The sequence below is a fragment of the Carcharhinus amblyrhynchos genome, chromosome 22, assembly GCF_965287045.1.
Source record: "Carcharhinus amblyrhynchos chromosome 22, sCarAmb.v2.hapA, whole genome shotgun sequence".
Classification (NCBI taxonomy): domain Eukaryota; kingdom Metazoa; phylum Chordata; class Chondrichthyes; order Carcharhiniformes; family Carcharhinidae; genus Carcharhinus; species Carcharhinus amblyrhynchos.
Genome location: NC_137345.1, coordinates 12,067,676 through 12,081,849, shown reverse-complemented (window position 1 = coordinate 12,081,849; position 14,174 = coordinate 12,067,676). Strand labels below are relative to the sequence as shown.

At 47.1% G+C, this 14,174-nt stretch overlaps 1 protein-coding gene across 1 annotated transcript in view; it reads left to right on the top strand.

Moving 5' to 3' along the window:
* Window positions 1–14,174, top strand: part of LOC145356902 (N-fatty-acyl-amino acid synthase/hydrolase PM20D1-like) — a 77,683-nt gene that overhangs the window by 32,818 nt on the left and 30,691 nt on the right. The window contains exons 4-6 of the mRNA XM_080209891.1: window positions 610–743; window positions 4,957–5,076; window positions 12,475–12,550. Coding sequence (XP_080066017.1) covers window positions 610–743; window positions 4,957–5,076; window positions 12,475–12,550 — 330 coding nt within the window. The remainder of the gene's footprint in view (window positions 1–609; window positions 744–4,956; window positions 5,077–12,474; window positions 12,551–14,174) is intronic.

The window sequence follows — 14,174 nt, the reverse complement described above, 5'->3', positions numbered from 1 at the left end:
ATTGCTGAAAAGAGTGGGATTTGACAAAACCCTTTGACTTGCTCTCACCATTCTCCGCAAAGAAAGGAATATACACAAACTTTTTTTTGAATTGTTCGAGAACTTTGGGAGCCTGTGGCTCCCTCCTGCTTTCCCCACGGCAATACCTCAGCCAATCAGAGTTGACTTGCCACCCAATCGATGGGGTGGACCAAGCCAAGGTGCTTCACAGGAGTTTTCCAGCACCAGGTGTGGCACTGATCGACATCAGGAGGTGTTGGGTTGGGTGAGTAAAGAGCTTGGTCATAGAGGCGGGTTTCAACAAGTGTCTTCAAGGAGGAAAGCAAGGTCCAGAGGTAGATTACAGAGAGGAAATTACAGAGCAAAGGGGCCTAACCCCCAAATCACATGGACCAGTGGTTCAAGAAGGCGGCTCACCACCCCTTCTCAAGGACAATCAGAGATGGATACTAAATAGCCAGGGAACCTGCAGGAGGGGGAGACTTCAGTGGGTCTGGAAGGCTGGCGGGAAAGGCCAGAATGTCCCACCATTAATCATTATCACTGAGACTAGCTTTTAATTCTGAGGTGAAAGATTCCAGCCTTTCTCTCTTTCCTTCCTATGTATAGGTTGGAGGAAACAATGGAGCCAGGAACATCGCGGCAGTCCTACAATCCAGAGGGGTAAAGCTCGCCTACCTACTGGATGAAGGCTCAGCTATCCTTACTGGAGCCATGCCAGGGCTGGACAAACCTGCTGCGCTGTAAGTACCTCAGCCTCCCATATTCAAACAACACCCCGCTATGTCAATTGCCAAAAGTTGTTCCCTTACGTGAGCAGCTGATACTTAATGAAACACAGAATATAGAATTCCTTGGCATCCATTGAGCTGTAATTAGACCCTTTCCTGATTAACCTAGAGAAGGAAAGGCCTGGAACGCATGATAGTCTGAATAGCTTTTCCAGCTTAAAAGCCATGATTTTTCTCTTGTAAATATATAAGGAAGTAAAATTTAGTTGCTCGTGTCATGTGAAGGAGCTGACACAGTAACATTTAATGCTCATTCCTATCAGGCACATTGGCCATTCAGCCCATCAGCCCTGTAGCAACCACATCCCGCCCAAGCCCTATTCCCATAACCCCACCTTGCTAATCCCCCTGACACTGGGACCAATTTAACATGGCCAATCAACCTAACCCGCATATCTTTGGACTGTGGGAGGGAACTGGAGCACCCTGAGGAAAGCCAAGCAGGCACGGAGTGAAAGTGCAAACTCCACACATGAAGACAGTGGCTCAAGGCTGGAATTGAACCCAGGTCCCTGGCACTGTGAGGCAGCAGTGCTAACCACTGTGGCACCGTGCCACCCCATGACTTGGGTTGAAGGGACCAAAGGTGAAGTTGCTAAATTTGCTGATGACACAAAGATAGGTCGGGAAGTAAGCTGTGAAGAGAACATAAGGCAGCTGAAAATGGGGAATAGTTGTATTGATGCTGCAACTACTAAAAAACGCAGCATGCCCGCAGATCAATTCCATCCGGTTTTATTTCCCGTTTGAACTGGTAAACAGCCTTTCTGTCAGCTTGTGGGGGGGGGTGGGGGTTGGGGGGTGGGGGGGGGAGGTGGTGGTGGAATGGGGAGGCTGGGTGGAATTTAAATTATTTTGTCACTAATCTCCTCAGGGAAAGTATAGGGATGGTGGCTGGTGGGAACCTTTCACAGAAACCCTACCGTGCAGAAGGAGGCCACTCGGCCCATCGGGTCTGCACCGACAACAATTCCACCCTATCCCCACAACCCCACACATTTACCCCGCTGATCCCTCTAACCTACACATCCCGGGCCACTAAGGGGCAGTTTAACATGGCCAGTCCACCTGAGCGGCACATCTTTGGACTGTACCGGAGCGAACCTATGCAGACATGGGGAGAACGTGCAAACTCCACACAGTCACCTGAAGCCAGGAATCGAACCCAGGTCCCTGGTGTTGTGAGGCAGCAGTGCTAACCACTGTGCCACCATGCCGCATCCAGCTGTGTCAGGCAGGACCTCGAACAGCAAGTACCCTTTGAGAAAAAAACACACAGAACCTTCACGCGAAATGTTCCAACATTGTACGCATAGCAGCTCAGCAACCAGCCAGCGCGTCTTTTTGCTGTCAACTGAGTATAAATAGCAGCTTGGGCCACGGGAATCTGTGTAATGAGTTGTGGAAACAAAGGAATGCCTAGAAGCCCAACAATAGCATTTTTAAATAGCTGCCTTAACAGCCATCTTCCTGCTGTGGTAGAGACTTTAACTGCACCAACTCCACATCAGTTATGTACATGCACCAGTTGTGCTTTTATAACTTCTTACACTCCACATGTTAGTCTTCAAAGTGCGGAGCTTGACGGTGCCTTCAGCCACAGCCCGGAATCACAGGAATGCCTTGGGATGCGTTTCGCACACTAACGGGCTAGGGACCTCCACATTACTGTCGAATGTGCAGAACAAGAAACCACCATTACTAGCCCCAAAGTTCAAACAAATAGATTGGCAGATAAACATTTCCACTTTGAGTCAGTCTCGAGCTGTGCAGGGCTCATTAAAACTGGCAAGTCTTCAAACAGACAGATACCACAAAGTCAACTGCAAATGTTAGGTGGTGAATCACACTGGGGGAAGTTCACAATGTGGACACGAGATTAAAGTTACCATCTCACTTCAATGCAGCTAAACATTCGGACTTGTGGTAAAAGCTGCTTTATGTGTCTATAATTAAAATGCCTCCCCACCCCACCACGGCAAATATACAAATAGCAATGTCATTTGGAAAATTCTTGAAATAACTCCTCAGAGATCAATGTCCCTTCACCAGGTTCCCTTTATTTATAAACTCAATTCCACTCCTAAAAGTGCTTCAGATACAGAGTCAGAATCCAGAATGTCAGGGGCCCTGTGGCTTCCGATATATACAGAATCATAGAATGCCCACAATGCTGAAGGAGGCCACTCAGCCCATCAAACCTGCACCAGCAACAATCCCACCCAGGTCCCATTCCCATAACCCCACATGTTTACCCTCCTAATCCCCCTTACACTCAGGGTCAATTTAGCGTGGCCAATCCACCTGGCCTGCACATATTTGGACTGTGGGAGGAAACCGGAGCACCCAGAGGAAACCCAGGAGGGAGAATGTCCATGCAGACAGTCACCCGAGGCTGGAATTGAACCTGTGTCCCTGGCGCTGTGAGACAGCAGTGCTAACAGCTATTTTATATATATACATATATGTAGTGAGACTCCCTGATTGGACAGGCAACCATTAATTCAATCAGGGAGCTCATACTCCAACAGGCCAACCTCATGGACCTCATTGAGGTAATTGCAATTCTGCTGCAGCGTTTTGCTCTTTGAGTGTTGGTGTACAAATGGAGGTATAGATATCTGTAATGAGCAAAATTCCCAGTTTTGTGCCATCTGAAAGTAATCATCGTCACATCCACACTGTTCCCTGCACAATAGCTCAGCCTTGTATCAGAACAAGCTTTGGGTGTTCTTCATGTCCCATCCTACAGAAAGAATGTTGCTGAAGTGTCAGATGTGGTCAAATGATATGTCAAGCCCCATGGTCTCCACCTACAGTATCCCAGCCCTGTATCATGACTACATTGCAGGATAGACACTTCAGGTCTCTGCAGTGTGATCACCAAGGGAAACATTCTCTGAATTTCCACAGGGATCTACAGATACATCTCCATAATTTTGGTGGAAGAGCTAGTGAAACCCCCTCTCCCATTGGAAATTTCAGGTGATGGACTTCATTGGAGACCCTGTCTGGCTAAAAGCCTATGTATACTGCTGCAGCGCATCTAATGACCACCGCGTTATGTTAAAATGGAACACTGGTATATCACAGGTAGCACGGTGGCACAATGGTCAGCGCTGCTGCCTCACAGTACCAGGGACCCAGATTCGATTTCCGGCTTGGGTCACTATCTGTGTGGAGTTTGCACATCCTCCCCATGATCGGCGTGAGTTTCCTCTGGGTGGTCCTGTTTGCTCCCACAGTCCAAAGATGTGCAGGTTAGGTGCATTGGCCATGTTGAATTCTCCCTTAGTATACCCGCACAGGCACTGGCGTGTGGCGACTAGAGGATTTTCACAGTAACTTCATTACAGTGTGAACGTAACCCTACTTGTGACTAGTATATAAACTTTTACATTCTATGAGGATTGAATGAACCATAGAATCCCCACTACGCAGACAGAGGCCATTCAGCCCATCAAAGTTTGCACTGGCTCTCAGAAAGAGCATCCCACCGGGCTGCCCTCCTCACCCCATCCCTGTAACTCCATGCATTGCTCTGTCTTTGTGTGATTGTTCATTATTCCCAAAGCCCAGTGGGCAATATCATTGATTCTGTAGCAGCCCAGGTATAGCTCACGCCTCAGGTAAGGGCAGATAAAGGCTGGTATAGTACAGATAGCAGAGTTGGAAAAATGAGGCGCACTTGGAGATGTCAGGCTTAAGCTGCATATCAAGCACTTTGATCTTCTGGTGGCCTCATGGGACACTTAAAGACAGCTGACAAACCCTCTCCAAAATGAGATATCTCTGAACTTGCTTAGAAAGCCTCTGGGTAAGGGGGGAATCCCAAATCTATGTCATAGCATAATACCCTCAAAGTGCCCCCCATCATGTCCCCTCCCCTTGCCAGAGAGGGCATGCAGGATCAGCCAAAACATATAGCATCCTGGTTTGAAGTCTTAATCTTAAAGTCACTTCTTAAAACCTCCCTGTGCGATGAGTCTTTGGTCATCTTTCCCAGTATCTCTCTCGTGGCTCAGTGTGAAGTTTTGCTCGATAACATTCCTGCAAAATGCCTAGGGTTGTTTTACTGGGTCAAAGGCACTGTATCCTTGTCTTTTGTTTAAAATTGATGCAATGCATGGAATTTTAAGTTTCAAATGTGTCTGTTTCTCTCCAGCATAGCTACCTCTGAAAAGGGATATGCTACCATTAGCCTGAGTGTGCACTTGGGCACAGGACATTCCTCCATGCCACCGAAGGAGACCAGCATTGGAATCTTGGCAGCTGCAGTGTCCAAGTGAGTGAGAGACTGGTGCATGGCAGTAAATCACTTCCTTCTCTTTCAATAGCTTTGTTATAGTTGGGGGTCGGTTTAGCTCGGTTGGCTGGACAGCTGATTTGTGATGCGGAGCGACGCCAGCATGGGTTCAATTCCTGACCCGGCTGAAGTTATTCATCTTCTCAACCTTGCCCCTCACTCGAGGTGTGGTGATCCTCAGGTTAAATCGCCACCACCAGTCAGCTGTCCCCTTCAAAGGGAAAGGCAGCCTATGGTCCTCTGGGACCATGGCGACTTTATCTTTACCTGTACAAGTAACTTTGGTGCCACACAAGTGCCAGCAACTTGAGAGGATCTAACCATTGCCTCTTCACATTCAATGGCATTACCGTTGTTGATTCCACCACCATCAACATCCTAGGAGTTACCATTGCCCAGAACCTGAACTAGAAGAGCCATATAAATAATGTGGCTACAAAAGCATGTCAGAGGCTGGGCATTCCGCAGCTAGTAACTCACCTCTTGATGTCCCAAAGTCTGTCCACCATCTACAAGACACAAATCAGGAGTGCCACTTGCCTGGATGAGTGCAGCTCCAACATCATTCAAGAAGATCTATACCATCCAGGACAAAATAACCCAGTTGATCGGGTGCCCCTTCCACAAGCATTCAATCCCTCCACAATCGATGAACAGTACCAACAGTGTGTACCATCTATAAGATGCACTGCAGGAACTCACCAAGGCTTCTTAGGAGCATCTTCCAAATCCACAGTCATTCCTATCTAGAAGGACAAGAGCAGTAGATACATAGGAACAACACCACTTGGAAGTTCCAACCTAAGTCATTCACCTTCCTGACTTGGAAACAAATTGTTATTCCTTCACTATTACAAAGTCAAAATCTTGGAATTCCCTCCATAACAGCACTGTGGATGTAGCTATACCTCAGGGGCTGCAACAGTTCAAGAAGAGCAGCACAGTGGTCAGCACTGCTGCCTCACAGTGCCAGGGACCCAGGTTCAATTCTGGCCTTGGGTCATTGCCTGTGTGGAGTTTGCACATTCTCCCCATGTCTGTGTGGGTTTCCTCCCAGCGTTCAAGTTTCCTCCCAATCTCCAAAGGTGTGCATGTTAGGTTGATTGGCCATGCTAATTTGACTCCAGTGTTAGGGGGATTAGCAGAGTAAATATTTGGGGTTATGGGGTTAGGTCCAGGGTGGGATTGTGGTTGGTGCAGACTCGATGGACTGAATGGCTTCCTTCTGCACTGTAGTGATTCTATGAAGGCAGCTCACCATCACCGTGTCACGGGCAACTAGGGATGGCTAATAAATGCCTAGTACGAAGTCTCACAACATCAGGTTAAAGTCCAACAGGTTTATTTGGTAGCAAATGCCACTAGCTTTTGGAACGCTGTTCCTTTGTCAGGTGAGTGAGAGTTCTGATCACAAACAGGGCATATAAAGGCTCACACTGGTGTTGTGAGACTTCTTACTGTGTTTGCCCCAATCCAACGCCAGCATTTCCACATCATAATAAATGCCTAACCAGTGACACTTGCATGCTATTAATTAATTTTTAAAAACACACCATCCAATGCACTATCCATGACAAAAGCTTCAATCATCTCAGCCCTATTTTCTGGAACTGCCCCACCCAACCCATCTGTCCCTCTGTTTTTAAAATCCGTCTCCTTATATGCCAGCAACAGTCATTTCTCTGACATCCTCCAGGAAGGATCAGTTTCTAATTTCCTTTCTCTGTGAAACACAGTGGGTTATTCATTATTGTTTGGTATAAGTTGTCCTGCTGCTCTGTTACACTTCCTTTGTGTCCTAGACAGACACCCTGGGCTGGGCCTCCCTCTCTTTCCACAATATCTTTTCCATTCTTGTGGAGAGGTGTCTGCTCTCAGTCACATCCCCTGTTGAAATGGCTTTGCCCCGATGGGAAAGTCACCGCCAGAACTTGAAGCACTGATAAAAAAACACCTTTTTCAAGGTCCATTATTTCCTCTGCAGTCAGTATCAAAATGGATAGAGAATTATACCCAAATGAACCAAAGATGAGGAAAAAATTATCCCCTTTTATCTGTGTACATGATCACTTTTTATCTGTAAACACTGCTGCCTCACAGCATCAGCTTGGGGGTCACTGTCTGTGCAGAGTCTGCACGTTCTCCCCGTGTCTGCACGGGTTTCCTCCAGATGCTCCAGTTTCCTCCCACAGTCTGAAAAATGTGCTGGTTAGGCGCATTGACCCGAACAGGCGCCAGAGTGTGACGACTTGGGGAATTTCACAATAACTTCATTGCAGTGTTAATATGAGCCTTACGTGCGACACCAATAAATAAACTTTAAGGCTTTTAAACTTTGCTAACTGAGCCAGAACTGGCAGACAAAATGGAAAGGATTGGCAAACATGGACTGAATCCAGACATGTTTTATTAGATTATTTAGTGTCACAAGTAGGTTTACATTAACACTGCAATATGTTACTGTGAAAATCGGCTAGGCATGTTTCTGAGTCAGCGAGGCAGATCTGCATCCATTTGCAGACATATCCATTCACGTATTGCCATGTGACAAACTTTGGAGAGACACAAATGGATCGTACTAATGTCAGTATCCTTCCTCCTCCCTTGGTCTATCCAGAAACAAAACCTTTCTGTATCCTAAGCACAAATCTCAGTGAAGACAGTGTACTTGGTGTACAATGTACATCCAGGCGAGTCTTCATTGTCACGCTGCTGCTTTAAAGATTTTTTTATTATTGTCACAAGTAGGCTTACATTAACACCCTCGAGTTGCCACACTCTGGCGCCTGCTCGGGTACACTGAGGGAGAATTTAGCACGGCCAATGCACCTCACCAGCACAGCTTTCAGACTGTGGGAGGAAACCCACGCAGACAATGGCCCAAGCTGGGAATCGAACCCAGGTCTCTGGTGCTGTGAGGCAGCAGTGCTAACCACTGTGCCACCGTACTGCCCCCCCACCTCCCCCCGTGTAATTCTTTTACTTCCCACCGCGGAGGTTGCTTCAAGGCCCATTCCAGGATCCGAGTGCAAAAGTCAAGGCTAACACTCCAACACGTTGCAGAGGGAGTGCTACACTGCCAGAGAGGTGGAGATGTTCATTCAAGGTTCCCGAACACACTCTGAGCTCGATATCAAAGCTCCCATGACACCATTTTGAAGAAGAACAAAGATGTCACCCCTGGTGTCCTGGCCAATGTTTATCCCTCAAACAACCTCACAGCAACATATGATCCAGTCGTTGTCACATTGCAGTCTATGTGAGCTTCCTGTGCTTAAATTGGTTACTGCGTTTCCCTACATTGCAATAGTGGCTGCACTTCATTGGATGTAAAGCAGCGACGATGTTGGCGCTATATAAATGTAAGCCTTCTTTATCGGCACACAGTCTGGCAATGGTTCAAATTCACCCAGAACCGTTGACCGCCCTACTGCATTCACCCTCCAAGCCCCCACCCCAGTTCCCTAGGTAACTATAACCCTGTACTACCAGCTGTGAAACAGTTTGTAAGTGAAATTATAAGTATTCTGTCTTCCCCAGAGAACGGTGGAGGGCAGGGTCATTGTATATTTTTAAAGGGAGAGCTGGATCGATTCTGGACTAACGAACAAGTCAACGTAGCCATAATCTGTCACAAGGGAGGCCAAAATACTATCACTTTTGCTGGCTAGTGTTAAACGTGTTTGGGCCACGGGTTAACTGTCTGTCCAAAGATGTGTGGGTTAACACTCCTGTGAAGTACCTTGGGTTATTTTATTGCGTTAGAGGTACTATATAAATATAAGTTGTTGTTGAAAAGGCAATAGTTGAGTATTGTTTTATTTAACTCTGGATAAAAAGGTTTTTCCTCACATTTCCCCCTAAACATCCTGCCCCGCATCTTAAACTTGTGTCCCCTGGTGTGTGACCCTTCAACTAAGGGGAACAGCTATCCATTCTGTCCTTGTCCCTCATAGTCTTGCACACCTCGATCAGGTCAACTCTCAGTTTTCTCTGCTGCACCGAAAACAACCCCAACTCAACCTCTCTTCACAACCTTCACAACCAGGTACCCTCTTTGGGCAGCACGGTAGCACAGTGGTTAGCACTGCAGCTTCACAGCTCCAGGGAGCTGGGTTCGGTTCCCGGCTCGGGCCACTGTCTGTGTGGAATTTGTACGTTCTCCTCGTGTCTGCGTGGGTTTCCTCCGGGTGCTCCAGTTTCTTCCCACAGTCCGAAGATGTGCGGGTTAGGTTGATTGGCCATGCCAAAAAAAAATTGCCCCTTAGTGTCCTGGGATGTGTAGGTTAGAGGGATTAGTGGGTAAAATGTGTAGGGATATGGGGGTAGGGCATGGGTGGGATTGTGTTTGGTGCAGACTCGATGGGCCGAAGGGCCTCTTTCTGCACTGTAGGGTTCTGTGATTCTAAATGTTCCATCCCAGGCAGCATCCTGGTGAATCTCCTCTGCACCCTCTCCAGTGCGTTTGCGTCCCCCTATAATGTGGCGACCAGAATGTGGATTTGAGGCCACAATCAGGCCAGCCATTTTATTGAACAGTAGAGCAGACTAGAGAGGCCAGTCCTGCCCCTGATTTGCATGTTTGTGTTAATGTTGCAATCTCTCAAATCACCAGCAACTCAACTGGTTTACATGCACAACACAGCGTTCAAAACGAACAGATGTTTATACTGGAGAGAGCAGAAACCACAATAAAGAATCAGAACCCTGTGAGGAAATGAAAGACCTGCCATGGAATGAGAGAATGATTAGTAGGTCAGGGATCAGCATTCACTGGGCCCTGGCTGTGTATTTTAAAAAAAAAGTTTCGTTTTACTTTCTGCTGCTCTTACAGTGTGGAGTGATACACTTTGGAAGGAGCAATTCAACAAGGAACAGGCAGGGCAACACGGTGGCACAATGGTCAGCGCTGCTGCCTCACACCGCCAAGGACCCAGGTTCGATTCCCGGCTTGGCTCACTGTCTGTGTGGAGTTTGCGCATTCTCCCCAGGTCTGCGTGGGTTTCCTCTGGATGCTCCAGCTTCTGCCCGCGGTCCAAAGATGTGGGGGTTAGGTGGATTGGCCATGCTAAATTGATCCTAGTGTTAGAGCCTGAGTGGGATTGTAGTCAGTGCAGACTCAAGGGGCGGAATGGCTTCCTTCTGCGCTGCAGGACTATATGATTCCACGCGTCTGAACCAAAAAGGGAATTTCAACCTTTTTTGGTTAGCAGGAAATGGGAGTAATGCAAGCTCGAAATCTGAGCAGTCGGTTTACTGAGAGGGAGTGTGACGGAGGGGCAGTGTGAGAGAGACAGAGACAGAGGGACTATCACTCTTTTAGCCCAGACTAAAGATAAATATGTGGGATCGTGGGAATAGGGCCTGGTGGGATTGTGGTTTGTGCAGACTCGATGGCTGAATGGCTTTCTTCTGCACTGTAGGGATTTTATGAAAATTCTAAGGAATTAAGCGATGGATGGCATGACACTAGTGAATTCTGTGGAACAAAGGAACCTTGGCATGTTTGTCCACTGATCTCTGAAGGGAGAAGGACATGTTACTAGGGTGGTGGAAAAGGCACATGGTATACTTACCCTTGTCAATCGAGGCACAGATTACAAAAGCAGGGATGACATGTTGGAGTTGTACAGAACTTTGGTGAGGCCACAGCTGGAGAGTACTGTGTGCAGTTCTGGTGGCCACATTATCGGAAGGATGTGATTGCGCTGGAGGGGGTGCAGAAGAGGTTGACCAGGATGCTGCCTGGGATGGAACATTTAAATTGTGAAGAGAAGCTGGATAAGGTTGGGTTGGTTTTGTTGGAGCAAAGAAGACTGTGGGGTGACCTGATCGAGGTGTACAAGATTATGAGGGACATGAACAGAGTGGAGTAGGAGCAGATGCTCCCCTTAGTTGAAGACGAGGGGACCAAGTTCAAGATGAGGGACAGGAGGTTTAAGGGGGGATGTGAGACAAAATGCTTTTACCCAGAGGGTGGTGACGGTCTGGAACCCGCTGCCTGACAGGATGGTCAAGGCAGGTTGCTTCAGATCCTTTAAAAAGTAGGATAAACTCCACACCGTGGAGTTTGCACATTTTGAGTTTGGATGACCCTTCATCTGAGCGCCATCTAGACTTGACATGTTAGCTCTATTCTCTCTTTCCACAGATGTTGTCTGACCTCCTGGGATTTTCCAGCACTTTTCTGTTTTTGTTCCTTTAAAAAGTACCTGGATGAGCACTTGACACAAGATAGCATTCAGGGCTGTGGACCAAGTGCTGGTAAATGGGATTAGGTGGGAAGCCAGGTGTTTCTCGTGTGTCAATGCAGACTCAATGGGCTGACATGCCTGTTCTGCACTGTATGGTTCTGTGATTCTGTGAATCTACTGAGCTTGGTCTACAATACAGTGGAAGACAGGGAATAAAAACTAAACTAAAGTCCTGAAAAGCCCCGAGTTTAGCTCAGGCTATAATAAGGCCAATTTGGGGCTCAACTGAATGGTAAACAGTCTACCCATGCCACGTATCATGAGTTTGCCAATTAATGCCTTAACTTCACCTACCTGCTTCTGACTGAGCCTCCAACAGGTCAAGGGACAGGAACAGAACTCTGGGCATGAGGAGGTCTGATGAATCCTAAAAGTAATTTGTAATGAAAATAACACTACAAATCACTTGAACAGCAAAATGAAATACTTGCATTTATATAGCACCTTCCATGGCTGTTGAAGCACTCCACAAAAGCACGTCTGAAGTGGAGCCACAATGTGGAATAAAGAGCAGCCAGAAATTGTAAACTTCCCATAAACAGCAGTAGGACAATGACTGGACCATCTGTTTCTGTGGTGTCCATTGAGAGTTAAATATTGGTACAGCAGTACACCAATGGAACTCCACTACTCTTCAAAATAGTTTCATGGGATCTTTCCTTCTGACAGTGCATCCCTCCCTCTATACTACACCATCATGTCAGCCTTGTCTCCCAAGCATATGTCTTGAAGTGGACCTAGAACCTACAACCATCTTGTGAAGAGGCAAGAGGACTGCTCACTGAACCATGGCTTACACATATAGTGAAAGCTCCAGCAAATACAGACAGCTAACCCAAGATTTTATGGGAATTAATACTTAAAGACTTTTATAGACTAAACTGAACTCCAGAATAATACAATCAATGGGAAATGTGAACTAACATTGGATACTTCCTCTATTGACTGACTGGTGAAGTCCATTACCCTCTACACTGTCAGAGACCCAGGGCTAGAGATTCCTAGCCATCGAGGAATTCTGAGCAAAGAAGGGTTCACAAACATTGATAACATCTGAGCAGAGAAGGGTTCACAAACATTCCACTTTGCAGTAACGACTAATACTATTTCTCTTTATCTCCAGATTGGAAAAGAACCCAATGCCCAGGATGTTTGGACAGGGACCAGAATATGGAATGTTTGAACATCTGAGCCCTCAGGTATGGGGCTCGTATCTGTCGATAGTGCTGCTCAGGGACATGGTGGAAGGACAGTTCCTTCACGCTTAAAACAGGGTCATTCCTGTATCAGACATTTTAGGTGGACAAGCTGATTTAAATATAGTTTTGGGGGAAATTTTCCCATCCTGCCCGCCGCAGGAATGGTAGTGGGATGGGGTTCGGATCGTGCAAAGATCCATTAACCTCGGGTGGGATTTACCGGTCTTGGGGCAAGCATGGCCGGAAAATCCCGCTCTTAAAGTGAAAGTATGATTCAGAGGCGTTTTTTTAACGTTCATGGGAGAAAAGCAATACATAAAACTGTTTGTCCACACCAGATCTTATCATTAGCCTCTGATGTTTGCGGAGGGGTTGGGGGATGGGTGTGAGTGGTGATCGAACCACTGAAGTTGACCGCCCTTTGACCCAGAGCAGTGAGATGATGAAAGGCGATAGTTTATTCTCATAGCTGCAACGTCACCGAACTTTCACTCTGGTCCAAGTTCCAGTTGTCTTATCTCAGCTATCGCCACATGGGAGACCAGTAAGTTGTGCATTAGATTTTTTCATAATGCCTTTGAGCAAAGAACAGGAATGGGTCCTTTGGCCCTCCAAGCCTGCACCGACCATGCTACCCGTCTCAACTAAAAGCCCCTACCCTTCCAGGGACCGTATCTCTCTATCCCCATCCTATTCATGTACTTATCAAGATGCCACTTAAAAGTCACTATTGTTTCTGCTTCCACTACCTCCCACGGCATCCAGTTCCAGGCATCCACCACCCTCTGTGTAAAAAACTTACCTCGTACATCTCCTTTAAACCTTGCCCCTTGCACCTTAAACCTATGTCCCCTTTCAATTGACTCTTCCACCCTGGGAAAAAGCTTCTGACTATCCACTCTGTCCGTGCCCCTCATAATCTTGTAGACTTCTATCAGGTAGCCCCGTCAACCTCCATCATTCCAGTGACAACAAACCAAATTACTCCAACCTCTCTCATAGCTAATGCCCTCCACACCAGACAACACCCTGGTAAATCTTTTCTGTACCCTCTCCAAAGCCTCCACATCCTTCTTGTCTATACTTTGAGCTGCCGAGTTGAGATAGATGGAGTGAAATGAGGTGTGCACGGATTATAAACATTACGGATGGGCAATAAATCCTGATCTCGCCAGCAATGCCCACATCCCCACATTAGGGTGGCACGGTGGCATTGTGGTTAGCACTGCTGCCTCACAGTGCCAGGGACCCGGATTCAATTCCCAGCTTGGGCCACTGTCTGTGTGGAGTTTGCATGTTCTCCCCGTATCTGCGTGGGTTTCCTCGGGTGCGCCGGTTTCCTCCCACAGTCCAATGATGTGTGGGTTAAGTTGATTGGCCATGCTAAATTGCCCAAAAGTGTCGGGGGGACTAGCTAGGGTAAATGCATGGGGTTGTGGGGATAGGGCCTGGGTGGGATTGTGGTCGGTGCAGACTCGATGGGCCGAGTGGCCTCCTTTTGCACTGTAGGATTTTATCCCATAAAAATGAATTTTAAAAAAACAATGGCCTGCTTCTATGCTAGATATTCTGTATCATTCTAAATAATGGGTCTTCCCTCTATCTCAGGTCCTGCCCTGATTAC